Below are 26,906 nucleotides of genomic sequence, written 5' to 3'. Positions count from 1 at the left end.
TGTAAAAATAGTACATTTGAAATTTAAAGATGTAATTCGATTTAATATACAAATTACAATATTAGTTTAGAAATTAGAATTTTATACTCTTATTCTAAATGTATAGTATATTTCTATCACAAACATATATATACATATAAAAGATCCCATTGAAATATTCTATTCTGCATTAAATTTAATATGACAAAAAGTATTTTGCATTACTGGTCATTGTACTCATCATATAAATATTTTATGCTTAAAAAGATATATACACATATACATATCAGTAACTTTAAGTAATTTTCATGAATTTATTGCAACAAAACAGGAACGAATACACTATTTATTTGCCATTTATAAAAGTTCTGAATCAGCTTCATAACTTCTTGTAAATTTGTAGAAAATTTTAACATACAAATTGCATTAGTCTCTTGTTATTTCACTAAAGCAAGATTATTTTTATAATGCAAGAGTAACAAAGTTGGTATCAAAAACTTGATAAATGTAAAAAGAAATCGTTTCCACAGCAATTTTCTATGGATCTATATCCGAATGACGTCCACTACAATATGAAATGTTATAACGATAATACATAATCTTCGCCTTTGTAACTACGTTCAAAATGTTAAGTAGTATTATTATTGAGGCAACATCGGCACACAGTAATCAAGATATAAGTAAATGACACATTCATTGTACATCTCTGCAAACATCATTTTGTCAAAGCTCCTTTAAAAGTGCCGATTTTGCATTTTTAAGTTTATCTAATCGCCTTTGTAGATGAGAGTTTGCTGTCTCCAATTCTTCTACACGGGCTTGTGTTTCTCTTACCTGAAAATAAAAATTTTAAATTGACTCATGTGTATATCTATGTAATTTCTATGTAATTTTCTTTGATATATGTACAGATCTTTTTATTCATAAGAAAAATCAATATTCATACTTCTCTTTGCAATTTTCTTTTTTCCACTTTTAATTCATCTTCTGCTTTTTCAGATGCTTCTGCAGCTGATTTATAACGAATTACTTGACTTTCCAATCTAGCTACTGTTGCTTGTAGCGTGGACATATCTTGTTCTGCTTTTTGTAATTTAAATTTATAATCTGCTAACAATTTATTTGCCTCACGCTGAATATCTTCGTTTTCGGACAAGCAACCTGCTACAACAAGATACACACATACACACACAAACACACACATTAATTGATATAAATAAAATAATACTATAATCCATAGAGAGAAAAATATATATAAATAATTATATATAATTTACTTAAAATAAATATAAGCAAACATTAACCTAATACTGAACCAGATGATCTCTCGGATCTCATGCGATTTCTAGTTTCTTCCAGTTCCAATCTCAAATGTCGAATTTCATCTTGCAATTCCTTTTTTTCAAAAGCAAATTTTCTTAATCGGACATCTAAAATAAAATTATAGATATGAATATTAAAAATGTAAATGTAAATTAGAATTTGTAAAAATTAATATTATATTATATTGGATAATCAAATACAAAAGCACTAATGTATTAAAAAATATTCAGTACACTTTTTTTAGACTTCTTCTATTTAAATACTATGTTCTGTCAAGATAAAAATCTACATGGAAAAAAATTTGTCTCCTCGGAAAATAAATTTTGATCTTTAATTAAGTCCTCTCTAGCCAATGGATAAACAATAATCAATTTAAATTATTTTTAGCAATTTTGTGTAATGATTTTTCAAGAATAAAATGATTTTATAAATTTTATTTTCTATTAATGATTTTTTAAATTTTGCAATGACAAAAATGTAGCGATTTTAAGACTCGAACGAATTGTATGTATTGTAGATACGAAAACAATTTTTAATTAAAAAAAAAATGTATTTTAGTTACAATTTTAATATAATAAAGTTTTTATCTTTGATTTATTATTTTTTTTTTAATAATTCTAATGCATTAATGAGCTTTTTCGATTAAAATGATATCAAATATAATTCGCATATAATTCATAATCCAGATATAATTTGGATAATTTTGTTCTAATAAAAATTTTTATTTTTTAAATAAAGGTCGAAAATTAATTCTATCACAAGGACAGAAGATTACTAAGAGAAATGTGTGTGTATGTGTGTGTATAAATATATATTTTCTAACATATAAATTAATATTTCAAAGTATTTGGCTATTTGTTATCTGATCTAATCTGAGAAAGCTAGCTGAGAAAATTACTATATTATATTTAGTATTTACATTTTATTAATTATTTTAATAATGTCATTTAACAATTTATTTAATAATACATGATTCAACATACCCAGAGAACCTTTACCAGCAGTTTCCAATAATTCTGCAGCTTCTGTACTGACTAGTACCCTCTTTTTACAATATGACCTATTTTCAATATTTTCATTATCTTCATCTTCGCTTCCTTCATTGTCAATGATAATTAAGCCATTCTCCTAAATTATAATTTATATAACATTTAACATATGTGATGAGATAAAAATATTACATACAAAAAGTTTTTTCATAAACAATGTTATGTGTTATTACAAATAATATTTAATAGTAAACTTACTTGTATAAGTGTATCTCTTTCTAATAATTGTGCCTTGCAAATACCTAAATCTTCTTTTAATTTCTGATTAACTCGTTTTGATTGTTCGAAATCTCGATTCTTTTCCCTCAATTCTCTACGTACTTGTACAATTGTTTCCTCTAATTCTTCTAATTTGTCTTTTAATAAATCAACTTGATAGACATAAGATGATTTTTCGTTGTCTAATTGAGCATTAGCTATCATTGCCTTTCTGAATTTTTCTTCAAATTCTTTTAATTCCAGCTATATAAAAAAATTATATTAATATTTTATTATTAATAGTATTATAATTAATACTATTAAGACTTATATAATAGGACTTATTAGCATACCCTAATATCTCTACTTAATCCTGCATCTTCTAATGAATCTTCTGAAGATCTGCGACTTGATTGGAAATTGTTGGAATTTGTAAGAAGCCGTGATGTACGTACTGGATCTGGAGTTACTCTCATACTTCTATTCACATCAACTACAATTAGACATTAATAAATATCTAAATAAAATAAAGGTATTATATAAAAAATATATAAATATGTATGTATATGTATGGATGTGTAAAGATAGTAGCTCTATAAATAATTTATTATTATAAAGTTATACAAAATTGGAAATATGAAACTAATGTAAAATTTATTTCTTAAACTACCTGTACACATATCATAAACCCTGTCGGCATTTTCCTCTGCCTCTTTTTGTTGTCTCTCTAATTCACGCATTCGTATTTCTCTGGCTTCCGCTCTTGCCTGTCTCCTAGCAGCAAGTCTTGCTTCTGCCTGAAAGTATGTATGGAAAATCCAGCATGTTACCAAAAATATACGTTTACATTTGTTTTATTATTAACATCATATTATCATCACCACATTATAAAGCTCCTTAATTCATTAGAGTACAACAAAATACAACAAAATGGTTATGAGTTTTTTGTATTAAGATGATTAGTTATTTATCCTTATTGGGGGGAAAATATAAACCCATGCATAATTTTTATAAATCAAACCTAATGTTTGGCATATTGTATAATTTGTATCAAATCCATAAAAAATATATCAATTTCTTTAATTTAATGTAATATATAAATAGTAATTTTATATATTACATTAATAGCAATATATAACTAATAATTTTTATATAAATAGTGATTTACTCAAAAGAATATGTAAATTAATAAAAAGAGCAGAACTAGCATATAATATTATTTAAAACAAATGTCAAAAAAATTTATTGCAAATACTTGATAATGTTATAAAATATTTGTATAATAATTTGCTTAATAAATCTATTTATCTATGTACTCAATATATATATGTATGTATTTCTATATATATGTATGTATTTCTATACTCAATATTCCTACAAGTCGCTTTTAAAAATATTGTTTTCTCAAAAAAGTATATAAATATAATTAATATTTAAAGATATAGAAATTTAAGGAACATCTGCTGCTAATCAAATATATATATATACACTTATACACAAGTATTATTTTAAACTAATAGTAAATAAGATATGCTTAACTCTGCTGTTAGTACATTAATATTTTGCAAATTATTAAAATATGAAAAACATGACATATTGAACAATTTTATTATTTCTATCATTTATGTTTTTTGTATACTTATTTCATTATTTCTAATATAAATTAATACAGAAAAAGTATTGCAGATAAAGAATGGCAAGAATTCTCAATAACAAAATTTTTATTTTTATGATGCATGGATATATATGTGTATGTGTGTGTGTGTGTGTTATAATGTGTATGTTTTATATATAGGTATGTACAAAACAAAAAGATAACTAAATTAACTGCATTACTTTTAATACTTGAATTATTTAGACTAATACCTTATTATACCTTAATACAATCTTGCATATTCATGCATATTACATTTTACCAAGTTATATATATTTTTATCAAAGTCATACCTCTTTAGCTATTTGATCAAGTGCTTGATCTTCCGCAGAATGCCGTGTGGCAGTCCTCCTTCGCCCAGTTATAGCCGATTCCATTTTGAGTTTCCTTCCTTACAACTTGTGTTTCAATTGTAATGATTCTAGTTAGGTGAATCGATGTGCAACAACACACTAATAAATAAATAATAAGCTGAACAATTTTATAAATGAGCTAATTATTGATGTCATTACAAGTTAACTTTACATGTAAAATTTAATAATTTTTTTCAATTATAACCATTTGCTTTTTATTTTCAAGTATTTAGAATATATAATTTCAATTTGCACATCTTTATATTTTATTCAATATTTGACAAGCTCTTTTTAATAAAATCTTGATAACAAATTGATAATTGATAAAAGAACTTTATATATCTTATTCTTCAAAGGCCATTAGATAAATCTATTTTTTCATATGTGTGATGAGTGCTGTATGTGTGTGTGTATCTCTGCATGTGTGAACATAATGAATGTATAGTGCATGAAGACATGAAAAATCAATTGTAGCAATAATTTTTCACGTAAAATATATAAAAAGAAAACCCATAAAGATTGTTACGGCACTTTTTATTCCACTAGGCGGAATTTTGCTACATTCCATTTTGGATTTTTTTCAATTTCTCGGTCACACCTTGCATTTCAATGCGTAACACACGATGATAATGATAATGATGATGATGATGATTAACGCTTAAGACCACAAAATTAAAGCAAAAGAAGGTGTAATTGAATACGCTTAAAATAAAAAGCAAAAATTTAATATTTTACGACACATTATTACTCGGCACACCGCACACGCACACGTAATACACATACACACGCACACACATATACCCACCATAATTATAATATACGTATAATCTTACAATTATAGCTATATTTCATCGCTTTGTTGTTCACCCATCATAGACGTGCACTTACGATTAGGACATGTCAGAGCCAGTGGATGTGTATTTTTCGGGGCCGAATGACATGCAGAAAATAAACCGGGTGCGCTCTATAAATATAACGGATGGAAATCGGATAACTCGGTCGCGGTAACCATCTGTATGTCGTGGAACTTTATCGGCGGAACTCGGCGAGTCTGCTCGCTTCGTTAGACGATATCACGTATAATCGCCGCGAGATGAGGCGAGCATGATGCGAGACACGCAAAAGCATTACACTCACTCCTCGTCTCTCGCCGCGCCTACATCTGTATAAAAGTTATATATAAGAAGGTTAAGACATCATCTCCTCTCCTCCCTACCGTTACCCATGATGCTGTGCGGAGGCCACGAACCTCGCATGTCATACTAGACCCGCGAACTTTGGGGCTAAAAGTGAAGCAAAGGCGGCCATTTTCAATTTGGGCAGAATATAATAGAGCGAAACGAAGGCTAGATATTATCTACAAGATCATTTGGAATAAAATATTGATAAATATGCATAATAGATTACGGCTCATCGATTTTTATGTCACTTAGATATGTCAAATTTTTAAAAATTCTCTTCTATTCTCGAAAACAATATACATTTCAAATGTCTCACCCTGTATAATGGCTGCGTTCAGCAGAAAAAGCTGCTTTGCAACTGTTGTAAAATTCGTGAGCCTGATTGGTGTATGCTCTTAGATTCAGTCGAAATTAAGAGCATACACCAATCAGGCTCACGAATTTTACAACAGTTGCGAAGCAGCTTTTTCTGCTGAACGCAGCTAATGTCATCTCGTTTAATATCCTTGTCCTGTGCAGCGTATATGTAACAAGTTAGAAAGAGAGATAAAATTGCGAGGGAGAGAATAAATGAGACAGAAGACATCTATGATTGGTTACCTATCAGCTGTGCGCACGACAGTTGACAGTTGACAGTTGACAGTTCATCCTCGACACGCGCGACATCAAAAATATCGACAGGGAGTCGCCCTACTATATATACCGTGTCCATGGTTCTTGCCGAGGACGAAGGATACTTTTAGGAACGCGCCCCAAGCGTATCGTGCCATATCTGCGTTTATGAACACGTAACAATAGAGCAAAAACATGGCTGGACATCATTCTGCTGTCGTTGAGTAAAATTTTGTGTACAGTAAAAGGACAATTCGACGTTCGTGTGGCGTATGTATGAATTGAGAGTCAATTATGACTTCGATTCACTTCGTCGTTCATCCTTTACCAGGAACGGACGACCAACTTATTGACAGGTGAGAGAAATGTTCCGTATCCGTTATCGGTTTTCCATTAGCGTAGCCTTTACTCTATGCACATACGTATGCTTTCGGTGTGCATTCCTTGCGATCTTTCGAGAAAGATCCTTTTACATTGCAATATGTCACGATAGGCGCCTTCACAACTATTCGTTTCTCATTTTGCATATCTACGTGTGTGTACCTGTACGAACATGTACATTATACATTCTTGATCATATTAATATATGTTAATATGATAATTATAATGATTATTATGTATTGATATCATATTAATATAATCATATCACATTAATTATTAAATAATATCATACTTTCATGGCATTCTATAAATATAACGTAATTGTTTCAATACATGCATTAAATTTTTTTAATGCATGTATTTTTCGGAGCTAAGTTGCAATATAATTTTTAAAGGATATAATTTAATGATTTAATATATCTTAAATTATACCCATATAATTTAACAGCATATACAATAAATGAATAAACAGTAACATCTTATTTTAATATGAACATTTAATAGTACTTATAAAATATATTATTTTATCATAAATGAAAGAAAGGATAATGTACTTTAAAATATATTTAAAAAAATTTTTATTTTAATATTACTTATACAAATCAAAGTTATCTAATTTAATCTAGAAAGTAATCTAGTTTTAAAAAATTATATTTTACAAAATTATTTTTTTTTATACCTCTATATATTTTATACTTCTATTGTTTTAGGCTGAAAGAAGTAGCAGATAAAATCAATAGATATGGATTTGTAACACCATCGGCTTTCAATGGCTTAAAAGTACCAATAAAGCGTGTTGTAGTAGGACCAACGCATATCGCTCTTCTTACAGAAGACAATAGAATATGTCGAGTCGCATTTACAGTGTTATCTGATAGATTGGACTTGAGTAAAAGTGAACCTAATAGAAAGTAAGTAAAGAAAGAAAAATATATATAATATATATATAATTTATATAATTTATATAATATATATAATTTATATAATATATATAATTTATGTAATATATATAATTTATATAATATATATAATAATATATATAATTAAACATGAAAGTATAGAATATAATTTAAAAAATTACATATACAGAATATTTTTGAACAATCGGGACAAACAAAAGAGTGATAGGTTTCCTTAAATTGAATAACATTTATTAAGATCTATCATCTTTTAAATTTGTCGGAACTGTTGGGAAAAATATCTTGTATATACACACACACATATATATATATATATATATATATATATATATATATATTTATATGTGCATATATGTGTTTTTATTGTAGTACAAGTAAAAATCATGTTGGAAATTCTAATTCTACACCAAATGGAAATGGAAATAGTAGCAGTAGTAGTAGAACAGGAATATCACGTTCACGTGCACGGATAATGCGTAACAGTTCTGCGATTCGCGGAGGTAGCAGCGTCGGAGGAAGCGGTGCTAGTGGTCGTATAGGACCACCAGGAGTGATTATGGGAGGAGGAAGCAGCAGCAGTTCACGCCCTATCCCGTCTGTGCCAGCACCATTTGTACCAGAAGATCTGATATCTCAGGCGCAAGTAGTACTGCAAGGAAAAAGTCGTAATCTGATTATCAGAGAATTACAGGTTTATAAGTATTATTATTATTAAGAACAAAAAAACGATTACAAAAGAGATAAAATTTAAATAAAATAATTATGATATATTGTAGCGTACAAATTTAGATGTTAACTTAGCGGTAAACAATCTTCTGTCACGAGAGGACGAAGAAGGCGATGATGCGGAAGATGCAGCAGACAGTTATGTTCCAGAAGATCTTATATCACTATTAGATAGCGGTTTTAGCAATGAGCATTCAGTTATAATTGATGCTGATTCCATGTTTTCTGAAGACATGTTTGGATACACGGGAATAAGACAGTAATTAATTTTTTATCTTAATAAGCACATATAGAGTATCACATAATATAACTGATAGTACAACTGGAAAAATAATGATTTTACATGAAAATATGGAATGAAATTTTTTAATATAAAACTTTTTCATATAAAATTTGTTAAAGAAAATTAATTTTAAATTTATACATATACATACATATATACATATATATATATATATGTGTGTGTGTATATATAGTTACATATATTTTAATAACTGTCGAGATAAATTCATTAATATATAATATTGCCAGAGATTGCCAGAGATTATTCAAGTTTAAAAAAATATAAAACATCAATTTTGAAAATCAATTTTATCAAAAACAAAAGCTTATACAAAAAGAAATTTATTACACTTTTGATTTATTTTTCCACAGAGAATCATTATTTTGTATTATTGATTATAGGATACATTTTGCATTCGTGCATTTTAAGGAAATATTATATTTTCAGTCGTGGAAGCTCTTCACGCCGCTTAGGGAACGACAGAGAAGGCGAACGTTCATCTCATGAAAGAGACAGAGATCGTGATAGTTTTAGCAGATGGCGAGAACGTCAATATTATGGTCCGCGTCGTTGGTTGGAAACTGCTCTTAAAGATTCGTGGGAAAAGGATTCAGGTATTTTATTGAAAAATTAATTGTTTAAATTTTTATATGAAATATCTGAATTCTATATATATCTGTGTGTGTATAACAATTTGTTGAATAAGGCTGCAATTTATATATTTTGATATTTTAGATAATAAGAAAAAGGAATTAGCTTCGCAAAGCCCGCTATGGATATCTGAAGAATTAGAATGGTGGCATGATCGTAGTAGCGATCCAGTACCCCGTTTTGTACAAATTGCATCGCTTTATAGTGAACTAATTGCAGTTTCTGCATCAGGACAAATATATCAATGGAAATGGACAGAATCGGAACCGTATAAAAATGCAGATGTACTTATATGTTTTAATAATGCAATTATATTTTTTTTTTCACATATCTTTACAAAATATGTATTATTGATTTTTAGAATCCAAATGTGCACCATCCAAAAACTATTCCATTGGCATTGACAACAGAGAAAATAATCAATATATCTGCTACAGCAATTCGATGTTCTGTTAGTACAGAGAATGGAAAAGTAGCGACTTGGCTTGATGAACTTTTAGGACATGTTGCTTCCCGTCTTGAGCATCCTGCACAAGCTTTCACTGAATTTACATTAGATAAAATTGTATCGCTTTATACATGTGCTTTGTATACTGTTGCAAGACTTGAAAGTGGAACATTGTATTGGTGGTGAGTATAATTTTTTTATTTTTAATTATCATTATGAGATTTTCATGTGTCTCTCTTTCAGGGGTGTTTTACCATTTGCCCAACGTAAGAAATTGTGGGAAAAATACAAAGCAAAATCACGCAAACATAGACCATCCACTGTTTTATCAAGCGACATTAGTTATGGGACGCATGTATGCATGAAAAATAGTCCAGTTTATCAACCAGGAGCTATTGGTAAATATTTTTCTCATATCACAAATGATTCAGATATAGTATTATAGATATATAACAATTATTATATATATCAATTTTAAACAATATATAATATATTTTTTAGGATTTACAATAGCTAATGGTGTACCAAAAGTAGGACAGTTGCTATCAGCAGCATGGAATGTAGATGCTACTTGTAGATTTAAAATATTACCTGCTGGTACACATGTGTCTAATACAAACACTGATAAACGCGAATCTAATGGAAATGGAAGCACAACCGTTGTAAACAAACCGAATCATAAGGAAACTGCTGATAGACTTGATATGCCTCCTCCACCATCACCAGCTTCAAGTACTTGTAGTGATACTGGCAGCATTACAACAAGTCACAGTAAGATACAATTAAAAATTATTTGTTTAATTGTAAATGTTTTTAAATATTGTAACACTTTAAAGGGGAGACCTCTGCTTATCTGGCCATTTATGAAGAATATTATGTTGATACGCGAGAAGATGGGGGATTTTATATCTAGAGGGGTCTACTAATGTGTTTAATATATCTAGAAAATGTATTTAATATATCTAATAATAAGATATTTTATAAAACTATTGTAATTTTTAGAACGGCAAAAGCGTATAACACCTCGAAGTGAAGGAGAATTCGAGAGAAAGGACGAAGAGGATTGGCAATTGAAAGATGTTGTTTTTGTCGAAGACGTCAAAACTGTACCTATTGGTATGATTATCATTTATAGTTATTGACAAAATATTATCTCCGAAAATTAGAGTTTATGTAAAATATATAATATATATTTCATTACATTCATATTTTATATTAATAGGGAAAGTTATCAAAGTTGATGGTTGCTATGTCGCAGTTAAATTCTTTTCAAGAGATTCAAAAGAAAAGGAAATTAAAGAAAAAGATTTTAGTCCATCAGATTTTAAGGATCTTACAGCAGAAGAGCCAATGAAATTATTAGCAGATTGTAGACTTTTACGTAAAGATGAATTACAAGTAATGATAATGCCTATTTATATATGTATAAACATATATCTATATATTTAAGTATATATCTAAACATTTAAATTCATTTGTTCTTTTATAGGTAATTAAATCGTCATTAAATCCACGGGCCCCGGATTGTTTTCAAAGAACACCTAGACGAGTTAACATAATGGAAAGTTCAAATGATAGTTTATTAACTATATCCATTGATGGACAAGGTATTTTTTTTTTAATTTTTTATGTGTAATACACTTTAACACCTTAATATATTATTGCTGTTAAAGTAAAATTAACAAATTATAGATATTTATATTACAAAATATTACAAATTAAAAAAAACATATATTTATAGGTATTCATGCTATATTGAAAAGTGGAAACAAATTAAGTTATGTTGTGTACAATTTAAGTACAGGAAGATATGTTCAAGATCGTTATATTCCATCTGATATTTCATCATTTTTGGGATTGCAACCTCAAAATATTAATCTTACAAATGCAGGAGAAGTATGTTAATAATATTCCTTGTAAATATAATAACGTGGATAATATTCTATAAGTTTTGGAAAAAAATAACTATTTTTGCATTTCAGAATATTGAATGTTCTATGATTTTACGAGATGGTAATAACACCATTTACCCGATTGTGAAAGATTGCGCTGATGCTATACGCGACCCAAATTGGCTGGATCTAGTACCAGTAAATTGCATAGGTGCAGCAACTATTCCCATTTCTAGCTGCTCTAATTCGCCCAACTTAAAGAATCAAGTTGCAGTCATTGCATTAGCATTCGACAATCTTTTGCTTATGCCACGTATATTGCGATGTGATTATGAGAGTGTAAAGCAAGTATTTTGTAATTTGGAACAAGACCTAAGTAAGTATATAGATAGATGTGATTTTTTATAATATAGATGTAATATAAAAATGCATGTGTGCGTGTGTGTGAGTGTAATTTTATTTTCTACATTCTGTATGATAAATAATATAAATATATAATATAATACAATATACATTACATAGAAAGACAGATAGAGAGAGAGAGAGAGAGAGAGAGATATGTATGTATGTATGTATGTATGTATGTATGTATGTATATATGTAATATTCAAGAAATTTTTTATTTTATAGAGAATAATTTGACATATTCAAATGCAAATGCACAAGTCCAGCAAATATTAAAAGAACGCTGTGACGGCAATCGAAATATACTTCACGCTTGTGTTAACATGTGTGCACCAACTTCCAATAAAGAAACTGAACAAGGTAATATATTTAATATAGTGATTTTTTATGTGATTTATGTATAATAATAAGAATCGTGATTGTTATAATATACATTTGATTGACATTTTAATTTTTGTTTCATTAAAGTTATTGAACGTGAATTAGTATCAAATACAGTAGACAACACTTCCGCGCCTATCGAAGAACCAATTCCGACATTAAGTTGGCCACCTGAAGCATTTGATAACACATCCGGAGAAGAGGATAGTTTATTAAGTATAGGTGCTGCTAGCATATCTATGATGAATAAATCTAGTAAGTAGTTTTTTGCTTATCTATATTAACAAATTTACTTGAGATATTTATAACACTTATAAAATAAATTTTTGTAATCTCTTATTATTTTAGATATTGGGGCTACATCTAATAACACATATATTATAGATTCTGTTGAAAGGCGTCATAATGCACTACTTATATTAAAATATATGTGCGAAAATAATATTCTAGTACCACACTTGAAGGAATTGTTAACAGCAAAGTATGATTAAAATTTAAATACAATTTTAAAATAACAAACACACGCACGCACACACACACACACACACACATATATATTTCTCTTATATATAAATATTTTATACTTTTTTTTTATTTATATAAAAAGGGATGCTCAAGGACAAACCCCTCTCATGCTCGCTGTATCGGTTCGTGCATATCATGCAGCTCTTATTTTATTGGATACTATACAAAAAGTAGGCAAAGATGCAAAAGATACTTCAGCCATGATACTGCCAGCTGATGCCAGTCCAGATCTATCTCCGCTATTTGTTACTTGTTGCAATGATACATGCAGCTTCACTTGGACTGGAGCTGAACACATCAATCAAGTATTTTAAATATTATGCTTAAAAAATATTATATAGAAGATCTCTTTATTAAATTGAAAATTTCTCTTTTTATTTTAAGGACATTTTCGAATGTAGAACTTGCGGTCTGACGGGATCTTTGTGTTGTTGCACTGAATGCGCTCGTGTTTGTCATAGAGGTCACGATTGCAAGCTTAAGATAACTTCTCCCACAGCATATTGCGATTGTTGGGAAAAATGTAAATGCCGTGCTCTCATTGCCGGTCATCAAGGTGCGAGATATGATTTGCTGTGTCGTCTCGTTAACAGCACTGATCTTGCCACGAAAATTAATTCACGGTAAAATTTAATCTCGCAAATTTTATACAGTAGCATTAATTTTTTTTTTTAAATCAATTTATATATTTTTCATATTACACCGGCATTAGAGGTGAGAGTATTTTGTTATTCCTGGTGCAAACAGTTGGAAGGCAACTAGTTGAACAACGGCAATTTAGATCAGCACCTAGGCAACGATCAACCTCGGCTAGTCGTAAAGCACCGACGTCGGACGGTATTTTTGCAACTTTTATTGATCATATGCATATTTATAATAATAATTTTTTTTAAGTAAAAATGTAACATCATATCTTATCTTATATTATAATTTTTTTCATTTTATATGAGGTTTTCTTCCAACAAACAATATATCTTTAAATTGTTTTATCCTTGTACATAATATATATAGTTGGTGAATTTAAATATATGTAACTCTTTCTACAGGTTTAGGTACAGATTCAGATATGCCAGATCATGATTTGGAACCTCCTCGGTTTAGTCGAAAAGCACTTGAGAGATTGTTAAATGATTGGCCAGCTGTTCAATGTATGATTATGTCAGGTGTTTCTGAAAATGGTAATCAATTATTTGGCGACCAGGGACAATTATGCCGGCAAAGTGGTACCGCGTTATTAGACAAATTTACGCATACCTTACTTGTTAAATGTAGTGCCGAAGTAAGTGGAATAGTAATATGTATAGCGGAATCGAATAATTAGCGAATTATTACTACTTTTATATTTATATAAATTATACGAAATCTTAACGAATTTTTATAATATTGACAGATGCTTGATACATTGCTCACCACTTTAATTAGAGAATTGCAAGATGAGTCTGTGCCTGGACGACAAGAAGAAGCAAATAATGTGGCGCGCCGATTTGTAAGATCTGTGGCACGTATATTTGTTATTTTCACTATAGAAATGGCACCAAGCACTACAAAAAGACGAAGGTAAAGTATTTTAATATTAATGCTTTTATATTCTACCATACATCTTTTAAGATTTAAGTTACATATATATATATATATATATATATATATATATATATATATATATATAAATTCTTTTTCTTCAAAACATTCTTTTTATTAAGATTTTACTTTTTTAATTTAATTAATATACACATAAATATCTAAATATCATATTGAAAAAAAATTGTTTAATTGTTTATAGCACAAATCAAGCCTCACAACCTTTAATGAAGTGTCGAAAAGTTTTTCAAGTACTGATCAAATTAGCTGTAGAAGAATTATGTGAAACAGCAGATTCATTGATAGCACCAGTCAGATTAGGTGTGGCACGTCCAACCGCACCGTTTACATTAACAAGTTCAGCTATTGAAGTGCTTAGTGGTTCGGAAGAATTATTTTCTATAGAACCTCTAATACCTCACAGTGGTGTTAGTTCACAGACATTAGATGCAGCATTACAAACGCAACAAGCAAATAACAATATAGCAATTTCAAGAGGAGATGTTTCTGCCGTAGATGAAGCAGAAGGTGGAGAAGGTATAAGGAGAAAAAACAGTTTTTAATAAAAAAATTCTTTGCATATAAGATAATTTATGTCGTGTCCCTAATTAGACATTAATATCCTATGCTTTTGTAGAAATACCTATGGATATGGATGGTGATATTAGCGAACATGAGGAATCGGGTGTTTCTGGCACTGCTGCTAGTCAACCAATTGGTGAAGTTGATTCAAATGCCGGTGGTGTTGGTGAGGAACAAGCTGGAGACGGTGAATCGGATACAGAACTGGATCTTTTAGCAGAAGCAGAAACTGAATCCGATTCAGATGACAATCATAGCAATCAGGATGCAGCATCCGCACAACGTAGCGTGCAAACTGGTGCCACTGCTGGTTCGGACGGTGGAATGGGATCGATATTATTGTTTCCTGAGGATGAGTCGGGAGAGTCGAGTCAACAGGAGGACGACGAAAGTGAAGCCGGTGAAACAGATGAACAAGATAATGAAGAATTTCAAATTGGTGATGAACAATTAGAACGTAGAAGGTAAATTTTGTTCTTATTTTGATTGTTTACTTTTTTATTGTTTCCTTATCTTATTAAATTCTTTATCTAAATCGCTTTTATTACTGATATAATGAGATCAGGATGTGTCTACTTCTGGGAAAAACTTGGAATTTTTAGGAAGAGACTGCACTTTTCCTTCATATGAGTGAAAAATATTAAAAATCACATGCAATGAAAAATTATTTTAGAAATGTATGCCAAAAAATTTTTAAAATATTCTCTTTACTTGAAATTTTGATCAAAAGTATTTTGAAAATCAGAGACTTTTTTATAAGATTTAAATAGATACACTCTAAAGATATGATTCATCAATCCAAACAAAAGAATATTTCGATGAATCTTAAATATGAGGAACCGCTTTCATATTATTTCAGTGGATCGTCTGGTCATTTACATCGTAATAATCTTGCACCTGTATATATGCAATGGGCGATACGCAATCATGAATCGAACACGCGTACAGCGGGTTTACGAGTAACAGGTGGAAGTAATTTGGTTTTCATTGATCCCGCATCTTTAAGACGAACTGCCACATCGGCCGTTGCAACTGCGCAAGAACCTATAACCATGGGGACCACTGCTAGTTGCCTGGCACGAGCATTCGGAATTGTTATTCGGCAAATCGCCGATCTATTAGTCATCATGCAAGATTATAAGAATCTAGCGCCTACCTTGCCACGATTGATAGAGATTACTTTTCAAGACGCTCTAAGTTTACAGGTATGTAAAAGCATTCGAAAATACATACAATAAAAAAACTTATTTTAGAAAGGGGGTTGCATATATATATATATATATATATATAATATAAATCTTTAAAATATTTTTATCTGGAAAAAGAGAATTTTTTTTTACACTGTTTAAATAGACATTCCGTCCCAGTTATTCCAGTTTTATTGCATCATATTGCACTTAATAGCTTTCATAAGTCAAGTGAGAGTAGTAACAAATTATTTCTTTCATTCCAGTCATATTTAGAAGCGCACTTGAAGCCTACTTGGGATTGGTTACTCACGGTGATGGATGCTACAGAGGCACAGTTGAGATTCGGAGTATCTTTGACACGTAGCGCGGATCCGACTCATCCCGAACATCCTCTTAATAATAGTCCATCTTTGTCGGGTAATAATTTTAGCGGTTTATTGAACACAGCCGCTCTTTCGCTTACTTTACAAGGAAATACAGGTCGGAATCCTCGCGGCAATATCAGCACCAGCTCAAATATCTCCACTCCTCAAGCTTCAACACGACTCACCGTTGGTTTTGCAGGAGTTGGCGAGCCTCCGAGGAGTAGTAGAGAACGCGAAGGTTTGCCTTATAATCTATCTATAAAACCTTAATTTTTCTCTACATTTGCTATATATTTTTATTATTTTTTCAGACTGTTTATATTTTATCATGCTCTAGAATACATACTTTATATAATTGCACACATATAAACACTACCGAAAGTTTTTGTACAACTAAAGAAAAAAAATCTTGCAATATATTTTAGGTAATGAGGCGCACTTGGCAAGACGCGAATTTTTATCATATTGCCTGTCTTTAATGCGTGCTCACAACAGCGAACATAGAGATAGTTTACCAGTTTTAGACGTCTCAGCTTTAAGACATGTCGCTTATGTATTTGATGCACTTGTATATTATATGCGATCTCTTTCGGAACCTCTCGCTTCCAGAGGTGAGACTCAGAAAGAATCATCGACTTATTCCAGTTGGAATAATCAGGTATGTGAGAATGGCTTTATTTAAAACATATATATATATTTTTTTAATAGATATAATATTAAATAACATACGAAAGTTAAAAATAGTATAATTTTGTTAAACTTAGATTTGATGTTAAAACGATATCTATTTATAGTAATGAAAAGACGAAAATTTCTTGCACACTAAGAATTTCGAAAATCACATATGATTTATCATATATAATTATTTAACGATTTTTTGAAATTCTTGATATACTCTTATTTCTAGGATGAAAATGATAATGACGAAGGTGAGGAATATAATTCGCCAGCACCAACTGCCATGGAAACAGATTCTGTAGATTATCCAGATTTACTTCAAGTACCTATATGTGGATCTGGAAATCACGGCAATTCGACACCGAAAGGAAGAAAACATCCTTTTTTACAAAGATCAGATTCTACCTTGTGCCTTGGTTGTCCGCCTCTAGATCCATTTGATACTGTAATAAGTGAAGCGCTGCCATTGGCTGATCAGCCGCATTTATTACAACCACACTCAAGACGCGAAGATCTCTTTGGTATCCCGAGACAACCAACTTGTTCTAATGCAAATGGATCTAGTCAAAATTCTTTGGAAGGTTTGCCAACAAGACTAGGTCTCTCTGCACGACAGGGTACCGATAGTCATAACAGCTTGACTCCAACATTTAGTCAAGTTGTACAAGGACCGCTTTCTAATGCTAATTCAGAATCAAGAAGAAATTCCACTGGTGAATTGAATTCTATCAAATATATGGTAAAATATTTTCCTATAATAATATTAAAGTGCTTCTTTTCTTATACATGAGCTTACAAAATATCTTTTACAAGCGAAATATTAAGAGGTAAAGTATATAAATTAATAATTAATACAACAAATTTCAGGATAAATTAAAATCATGTAATCATGCTAATGAAGGACATTCTCTCGTAGCAGAGCAAATTGATAGAGCACCAATTATAGTATCTACAAATAATCAAAGTGATGCAACAACGAGCATCAAGAACAAAGACATATGCAAAAATAATAGAAGTGTTATAGTCAGAGCTGGAACAGTATCGGTAAATGATATCATAATTATTTTGTTTATATATATCAAATATTATATATATGTACACACACACACATACACATACACATGTCTACATATACATTTCCAAAATTGGCGCATTTGCTAATAACGGATTTTTAGAATTATTTAGAGACGATTTTTTTTCAGAGAAAATTTCGAAAGATCAATAATTTCTCAGTTATAAATGATTGATAAAGAAGAATTTTTCGTAATCTAGACTTAGACGTGAAGAGTTAAAAGTTATAACAAAGCTATATTCTTCAAATGGAATTATTTTAATAGAATTTTAATTTAAGATTTAGTTATACAAAGTTATATATTAGGCAAAAATTAGAAACTTGCAAAAAATGTGTGACGATCTCTCTCAATATTGTTGCTGAAGAAAAAAGTTTTCAAATAGTCTCAAGGATTTATTATTAGCAGGTGGTGCACCAATTCTGGGAGATCTTGTGTGTGTATGTGTATGTGTGTGCGTGTTTATATGTGTATTATATTATTAATTTATTTTTCGAAGGAATCAAACACGAAAATCGGTGCGCCTGAAATATTGGTTGTGCCAACTATCGATAGTCAAAATGTATCTGAAGAAGTCGACCCAGCTGCCACAAATCATGAAATATCTGCTCACGAAACCGTTGAAACGAGTCCAGTAGATTCCGCCAAAGCAGTATCATCAATCGGGACGAATATCTCGCATAATATCTTATTAGGACGATGGCGATTAGCGTTGGATTTGTTTGGACGAGTTTTTATGGAAGATGTAGGTTTAGAAGCCGGATCTGTTGTATCCGAATTAGGAGGGTTTCCCGTGAAAGAAGCTAAATTCCGTAGAGATATGGAAAAACTTAGAAATTCGCAACAAAAAGATATTACCATCAAGGTAATGTGTTGACATAAGTTAATGATGTATGACGTATAAACTATATGTATATAATAAATTATCAAATATCAAATTATTATTCGTGCCAGGTGGAACGAGATAGAACACAGTTATTAGTGCAGACAATGAAGGAATTAAATACGCAATATAATATATATAATAGAAGAGCTTCGAACACTCCGCCTTTGGCAGTGAATCAAGTTAAAGTCTTTTTCAAGGATGAACCTGGCGAAGGAGCCGGTGTTACTCGAAGCTTTTATACTGCGATTGCTGAAGTTTGTAAAACGAAATATAAAATTAGCAATCTTTAATTATAAGAGGATTTATATTATTATTTTTTTAGGCACTACTTGCGAACGAAAAACTTCCAAATCTCGAAGCGGCACAAGTGGGATCAAAATATACGCAATATAACGTTCTACAAAAACTGAAAAGTAGGGATCGTGACCGTGATCTCAGACGACAAGTATGTTGATAAAAGACTAGTTTTCAATTTATTATAAGATTATATGTATGAATATATTATACAATATTATTTTACAATCTTGTTTCAGAATACACGATCTTCTGGAAAATGCCGTGAGACACGTCGGACTTTATCTTTCGATGCTCGTTCTTTCCACCCATCTAATGCAATCGAAGGAAACAATAGCTCTGCTCCTGGTAGCTCATCATCCAGTACTCATCCTTTGCCGATTAATCATCCTAATAATGAGCACTTGACCATGCATCAGCAACAGCTCGGCGACAGATTATATCCTAAGGTTTTATATCGTGCACTTGTTAAAAATATATTTAAAATTTATATTTGTTCAGTAATGAACAAATCTATTTTATAGATTTTTTAATAATTATTATTTGTTTGTTGACATAGATACATGCTTTACGACCAGCATTGGCTGAAAAGATAACTGGTATGCTATTGGAATTATCACCGGCGCAATTATTAATGTTATTGGCTTCGGAGGATGCTCTCCGACAAAAAGTGGAAGAAGCATTTGAATTGATTCATAGTCATACTCAAGATTTGACCAGTGAAATGTTGGATCTCGATGTATTTAGCTTAACCGAACGTTGTGCAGCAAATAAGAAGAAACTGGAAAATAGCATTTTAGATGACACTGAAGACAATGCACCGCTTTTTTATTCTCCCGGTAAACGCGGTTTTTATACACCAAGACAAGGCAGAGGCAGTTACGAACGATTAAATGCATTCAGGAATGTAGGAAGGTAAGTTTCAAGTGCTTGATTACATATTGATTACATTTTCATTTTGACATATATGTACACATATAATAATTAAAATTTGTTTTACAATGTGTAATAATTAAAATTTAAAATTTGTTGTTTCTGTCTTTAGACTTATAGGATTGTGCCTCTTACAAAATGAGCTTTGTCCACTATTTTTAAATCGTCATGTAATTAAATATATCCTGGGAAGGCCTATACGTTTCCACGATCTTGCATTTTTCGATTCTGTTATTTATGAAAGTCTGCGACAACTGGTCATCGATGCTGAAACGAAAGACAGCAATAGTTTATTCTCGGCATTAGATCTTACATTCAGGTACAATTTTATATTTGCTTCATTTAATTGCATCTGATTTTTTATTTATTGTTTTCGCTTTTGATAATGTAAATGATTTATTTATTTTTGTTTATAGGAAATGCTTTTATTTATAGTAAGTGAATAAATAAAAAAATTTATATTTATATATTAAAATCGAAAAACGCTTTTTTAGCTTTAATAATGTTAATTTTTCGCTCTATATTCATCATTTTTCATTTAATTTAATAAATATTACGTGTTTCATAAGTCTTGAAACTTTTCTAACAACCGATATATTTATATATATATATATATATATATATATATATATATATATATATATATATATATATATATATATAGCGTGATCCGATAACCCGTAAACAATTTTAAATCGTGTTACGCCAATTCATGAAACTCACTCTAAGGGATGAGGGGAGGGGAGGGTCAAAAAATCAATTCTGTCGAAGTTAAAAGTAATTTTCGATTTCGATAAAAAAAGTGATTTGTTTGTTTCTATCTATTGTATGTGATGTAAAAGCGAAAGATTTCACGCATTCTCATTCTAATATTTACAGAAGATATTGTATGCTTATATATGTGTGCATGCATGCGTGCAATTGAAGCTATCATCTCAAACGTCATTTTGCATTTCAGTATTGATTTATGTCCCGAAGAAGGAGGTGGTTCAATTGAGCTTGTGCCCAATGGCCGTGACATAGAAGTAACTGCAAACAATGTATATGATTATGTACGCAAATATGCTGAAGTTCGTATGATCAAGGTACAAGAAAAAGCTTTGCAAGCTATGCGCGATGGAGTTTTCGATGTCCTTCCCGACGGAGCGCTCGATGGTTTAACTTCTGAGGATTTGAGACTCCTTTTGAACGGAGTCGGAGATATTAATGTATCAGTTCTGATATCGTACACGTCATTTAACAACGAGTCTGGTGAATCAACGGAGAGATTAGTTAAATGTAAACGTTGGTTGTGGTCTATCGTTGAGAAAATGTCACATGTCGAAAGGCAAGACTTGGTAAGAATTTCTGCGCGCTAAATTATTTCCCTACTTAAAAACTTATAAATTTTTATATAAATTGATAATTATTTTTTCTTTCAAATTAATATAAATAACTTATGATTATATCGACATGATAATTTATTTTCATATATTATAGGTATATTTTTGGACCGGTTCTCCCGCGCTACCTGCAAGCGAAGACGGCTTTACACCGATGCCGACCGTAACAATCCGGCCGGCGGACGATGCGCATCTACCAACCGCAAATACGTGTATTTCCCGATTATATATTCCACTGTACAGCTCTCGTCATGTGTTACGACATAAACTACTTCTCGCTATTAAATCAAAAAATTTTGGATTTGTATGAATTTAATCTTGTGTGACTTGTATACAAAATGTTGTATACAAAACAAAGTCACATTGTTGATAATGATACAAGACCGGAGTTGTATATGTTGTTATTTTTTCCCTCTAGAAAAAATTTTTAACATTTATAAATTTATAAGGTGTAATTATGCATATGATTTTTTTCTGTTCCTGAAAAGTAGTTTTTATCTTCATAAAGAGAGAGAGCTTTATATTATATAAAGTCTTATTTAGTCCCTCTCTCTCTCTTTCTCTCTCTCTCTCTCTCTCTTTATAGCGAACAAATAGAATTTTCTCGAAAATCATACGAGACTTCATTTACTTATATATTTTATGAATTTTAATTTATATATATATATATATATATATATATATTTCACATTCTACTTGAAGCACATAAATTTAATAATTGTCTAATAAACTTATTTCACATAATTGTAATTATATCTTTACATTATTCATGTACTCTTTTCTTTCACATAAAAATTATTAATCTCGCTAAAAATTTTCGCATTGTGATAAAAATGTTTTTATTACGCATTTTTAAAATATAATATAAAATAATGACAAAGTTTTTTTGATAAACAGGATTTTTATGTATATCAATAGCAACTTTCTTGAATAATAAGTGATATATGACATGATATATATAAATATATATATAAATATATATATATATATATATATATATATATAAATAATATATAAATAATATATATATCACATACACACACATTATACATATGTGCGAAACTTAAAAGACTATGTATGAATCAAAGTATAAAATATAAGATTTAACATTCAGCAGCAAAATTTTCAATTAATATATATTTCACTTTCAACAGAGAAACTGTAGAATTATTAACAATGAATGCAACAAGTAAATTGTATGGTATAATACCACAAAAATATTATTAATCTTTTTGTTTATCTTTCTAATTACACTGTGTGTGTGTATGTGTATACACATATACGCGCGCGTATGTATGTGTATTTAAAATTGAAAATATTCGTAATTTGAATTAACTAACCATTAAAACAATAAGAAAAGTAATCTAGGAATGTCAAGCTGCCTATTCTGCTGTATTGTTTACTTTTTTTAAACATAATTATTTTTTAGCATTGGAAATCATGTTTCTAATATAAAATAATGTAAACTCTGTCACTCTAACACTGCTTAGTCTCGGTATACACATGTATATGTATATGTTTAACTTTTTTCAGAATTATAACAATATATAGTTTCGAAATGATTTATTATTTTAAAAAAGAAAAAAATTTCAATTTTTTTTGTATAGTTTTAAATATATTTTTCCTATATATGGTAAACTGAAATAGTAAAAAATAATCCATTATCTTTAATTTACTTAAAAAAAGTCTAATACTAATATATATTTATATATAATATAATAAATCTCATTATTTATAAATTTCTAAAAATCTCGTAAAGAGTTATATACAATAATTATATTATCAATTATTTACTTGACAAAGTATCGAGAGAGATAGAAACTTATGTACAATGGTTACCTATTGACCACTTCCTGAACTGTTTTGGGGTAATTTTGCTGTCGATTGGCTTAATTGCGCCAACGTTTCTGGAGTTGCGTGCGCTTTTAATAATGAATTTTCTGCTTCCAATTGATTGATACGATCCATAAGTTCAGCTATCTTTTCTTTTAGTACTTCCACTTCTTCTCGTACCGCGAACATTAAATGACTTTTAACCAGATCCTAGAAAAGATTACAATATTTTACAATCATTATCATGTATTAAGTTAACAAGCACTAAATAGCTCGATTATGGCAGTCTCTTACCATAGCCTGTTCAATCTTGTTATCAATTGCCACAGCGCTTGTCCCCGACATACTGTAATATAAATTCATTGATATATATATATATATATATATATATATATATATATATATATATATATATATAAAGTATGCACATAGTAGAAATGTATAAATAAAGTATATATAATATAAAAGGAGTGTGATCCAAAACTGAAGTTATACATATATATAAATTATTAATTATGTTCGTTTTTAGATTTATAAGATCTATAAGATTAATTTAGTTACAAAAAATACCTTTCATTATCTTCGAGAGTACGATGCTCGTCGCTGCCCTGTGTCACTTCAGCTAATGATGATTCCAGAAGAGTTGCGTCGGCCGACTGTATGGTAGCGGCATTGGCAACAATACCAGAGATAGATTCTTGTTCGGGATCAGATTGATGAAATGCAATGTTTCCTTGCTGCAATCCACTCACGACATTTTGACAGCCAGTCGTCACTTGCGTAATTTGCACCGGGGCAGTACTACTAGATGTTTGCGGTTGCGGTATCTGCTGAGTCGAGGATGCGATCACTTGGGATTGTACCGAGGTTTGCTGCGCCGTCTGAGGAACTTTATGAATATTTTGCATGCCCTGCATCCCCTGTATGGCAGTTAGTGGCTCGGAAATTTGGGTCATCTGTGGTTTTTGCGTTTGCAAAGGTTGCTGACAGGAAGCTGCGTCTGATTGATGCTGCGTAACGAGAATGTTTGGAGTCTGAGATGTCGGGACCGAAGTTTGCTGCACCGGCTGACAAATATTCTGAACCGGTAAGGATTGATTCTGTGTGCTCACCGTAACATACGTCTCCTCGTTGGAATGAGGCATATTTTGCTGCGATGTCACCGTGCTATTACTAGTTTGAGTTATAATAGGAATAGAACCCTGGGGCATGCTCTGAGGCTGCCCTAAATTGTTAGGATGAGTGGCCTGCAAATTGGAGGGTAACGTAGATCCTTGACCCCCTTGGGGAGGCTGCTGTTGCTGCTGCGTGACTATCGGTTGAGTCTGAGATTGAAAATATTGCGGGATTTGTTGCGTAGGCGGCTGCTGCTGCACCGTAGCTTGAGTTTGCTGCGTAGGATTATGCTGTACATTGGGAGATATCGAATTGTTTACCGCATAATTTGCACTCGAAACCGACTGTGCAGGATTGCTCGAAACGGCGATCGACGAATGCACTTTATCCTGGTGAGACGATACCGGTCCATTAGTGTCAATATTAATTCCTTTGTCGTCGGTCACTACGGATTGTTTCGCAGCTTCCGGTATGACAACCCCGCTGTCGGTCACCCCGTAAGATATGCACACCTCGTTTGGATCTGACACCTTGGGAGTACCGATGGCTGTAGGTTGATTGACGGACGTATGGTCCAAATAATCCATGCAGGTCCATCGTCCTCGCTTGAAAGGTTCGGTACTTTCGATTTTGACTACCTTGAATCTCTCGTTCCTGCCGTGAGAGTGAACCTCCCGTAGATCGGAGTCCTGCTTAACATTACTCGACAGTAGATTGATTATGTTGTTGTCGGTGACGGATGTGATATCCAGAGTATTGATATTGCTATCGTTAACCGAATTACTGACATTCCCACCCTCGGAGGGTACAATGGCCAGGCCATACTGGGAGCTGGTGGGGATCACCGGTGCCGTGCTGAGGGCGGCGTGGCTCGTGTTGAAGAACACGTCCTCCTTGGAGAACGTGTCCTCGGAGTAGCTCGGCGTCTCGATGTCGAGGTCGGTGATGCGCGAGTGCTCCACGGAATTGTCCTCCGTGTGCGACTCGTCCAGGTCGTCGTTGGAGTCCTCGCCGGCGTCATTGCTCATGCGGCAGCCTACGGTGACGCTCGTGATCTGAAAGGACGACGTCTTCTTCCGATTGCACTGTCCCGTTCCCGCTTGCACGTTGCCCGGGGCGATCAGGGTAACCGGCTGGTGCAGTCTGTCTATCTCGCCCAGACGGATCGTCTCCGTGGTCGTGCGGTGAACCGGATTCGACACCTTCCTGCTGCTGCTGCTGCTACCATCCGACAGTTTGTGCGATTTTCTGTGCACATTATCTGCCATTATTATGGAAACTTAACATACGAGAGACACGAACCGACATCGTCCCGTTCAGTCTCTCATCGCGATCTCTTCTCGGGGATGTCTCTTCGTTTACTACGAGATCTAGGCTATAGATCCGTGCGGTGATTCTCGCGCTTCCTCTCAATCGTTCGCACCACCACATGCTCCGACTTCCGTACAGGACACGAGACGACGGTTCGAAGGCATACTCTCTGCTTTTAGAATGTTGACAGTTCTCGCTGTTGCATTATATTAATTTTTACGGGAAAGAAGCGTATTCGCTCCGACACCGTCCGTTCGCGAAAAATCGCTCTCGAGTTTCTCCCTCGAACCGCTCGTCTCTTCGCGAAACGTCACCTTCGCGCCCTGGCCCTGGCCCTATTCTCCGTTTCCTCGACGATCACGCAGTCCCATTCGAGCTCGTTCGCGTTCGAAATTACTATCTCGAGAGCAAAATATGTATGTTATCCATGTTCCCTCTTTATACATGTGTACACGCGTTATACACCGTACATACAGCTAAAGCTAAGCGGGCAGTTTAAAAATGGCTGCTGATCTTAATCGCAGTTTCGACGCTAGGAAAATTTCGAAAAATCTCATCCAACGACCAAGAATGCGCTCCGCTTGACGCTATTTTCGCTCTCGAGAACGAAAAGATTCGATTGAAAGCGGAAATAGTGTCAAATGCGCGTTGACTCAAAAAGACGAGCGATTTATTTTACTTCAAAGATAACTTCTCACATCGCCCTGTTGCTTGTTTTCAGCGATAT

At 31.8% G+C, this 26,906-nt stretch overlaps 3 protein-coding genes across 12 annotated transcripts; 1 reads left to right on the top strand and 2 right to left on the bottom strand.

The window, feature by feature from the left end:
* Positions 1-279: 279 nt before the first annotated feature.
* Positions 280-5,777, bottom strand: LOC145961889 (leucine-rich repeat flightless-interacting protein 2). 7 transcript variants are annotated; one of them, XM_083082438.1, is made up of 9 exons: positions 5,362-5,777; positions 4,497-4,655; positions 3,220-3,346; positions 2,903-3,042; positions 2,550-2,813; positions 2,286-2,430; positions 1,284-1,409; positions 926-1,143; positions 280-813 (listed from the first exon to the last, which is right to left on the bottom strand). In XM_083082438.1, the coding sequence occupies exons 2-9, from the start codon at positions 4,578-4,580 to the stop codon at positions 703-705; spliced, it is 1,215 nt and encodes a 404-aa protein (XP_082938564.1). In that variant the 5' UTR covers positions 4,581-4,655; positions 5,362-5,777; the 3' UTR covers positions 280-702. The 7 variants fall into 7 exon arrangements, with proteins under 7 accessions (XP_082938564.1, XP_082938562.1, XP_082938563.1 ...); XM_083082436.1 differs by having other exon boundaries at positions 5,390-5,777; XM_083082437.1 differs by having other exon boundaries at positions 5,445-5,777.
* A 685-nt stretch (positions 5,778-6,462) lies between these two features.
* Hyd (E3 ubiquitin-protein ligase hyd) lies at positions 6,463-22,663 on the top strand. Of its 2 annotated transcripts, XM_083082426.1 has the most exons (38): positions 6,463-6,705; positions 7,441-7,641; positions 8,020-8,341; positions 8,427-8,635; positions 9,107-9,273; positions 9,395-9,594; positions 9,672-9,940; positions 10,002-10,156; positions 10,260-10,529; positions 10,761-10,874; positions 10,981-11,156; positions 11,248-11,365; positions 11,500-11,654; positions 11,741-12,026; positions 12,281-12,415; positions 12,524-12,691; positions 12,785-12,917; positions 13,044-13,266; positions 13,346-13,584; positions 13,674-13,798; positions 14,008-14,240; positions 14,352-14,518; positions 14,742-15,076; positions 15,177-15,585; positions 15,981-16,326; positions 16,575-16,914; positions 17,102-17,334; positions 17,584-18,093; positions 18,222-18,398; positions 18,924-19,289; positions 19,379-19,564; positions 19,633-19,755; positions 19,844-20,053; positions 20,164-20,519; positions 20,650-20,856; positions 20,954-20,971; positions 21,496-21,874; positions 22,017-22,663. In XM_083082426.1, exons 1-38 carry the CDS (start codon positions 6,644-6,646, stop codon positions 22,227-22,229), a joined length of 8,535 nt encoding a protein of 2,844 aa, XP_082938552.1. In that variant the 5' UTR covers positions 6,463-6,643; the 3' UTR covers positions 22,230-22,663. The 2 variants fall into 2 exon arrangements, with proteins under 2 accessions (XP_082938552.1, XP_082938553.1); XM_083082427.1 differs by lacking the exon at positions 20,954-20,971 and having other exon boundaries at positions 6,465-6,705.
* Positions 20,532-26,826, bottom strand: LOC145961887 (uncharacterized). Of its 3 annotated transcripts, XM_083082431.1 has the most exons (5): positions 24,865-26,826; positions 24,323-24,762; positions 24,047-24,098; positions 23,759-23,962; positions 20,532-20,804 (listed from the first exon to the last, which is right to left on the bottom strand). In XM_083082431.1, exons 1-4 carry the CDS (start codon positions 26,134-26,136, stop codon positions 23,759-23,761), a joined length of 1,968 nt encoding a protein of 655 aa, XP_082938557.1. In that variant the 5' UTR covers positions 26,137-26,826; the 3' UTR covers positions 20,532-20,804. The 3 variants fall into 3 exon arrangements, with proteins under 3 accessions (XP_082938557.1, XP_082938554.1, XP_082938556.1); XM_083082428.1 differs by having other exon boundaries at positions 24,323-26,825; XM_083082430.1 differs by lacking the exon at positions 20,532-20,804 and adding an exon at positions 23,468-23,557 and having other exon boundaries at positions 24,323-26,826.
* Between the last annotated feature and the right edge of the window lie 80 nt (positions 26,827-26,906).

This window comes from Camponotus vicinus, unplaced genomic scaffold (genome assembly GCF_025532165.1).
Source record: "Camponotus vicinus isolate PSW18456_S1 unplaced genomic scaffold, iyCamVici1.0 SCAF_11, whole genome shotgun sequence".
Classification (NCBI taxonomy): Eukaryota; Metazoa; Arthropoda; class Insecta; order Hymenoptera; family Formicidae; genus Camponotus; species Camponotus vicinus.
The sequence above is the reverse complement of the archived record's forward strand: the minus strand, read 5'-3'. Positions and strand labels throughout refer to the sequence as shown.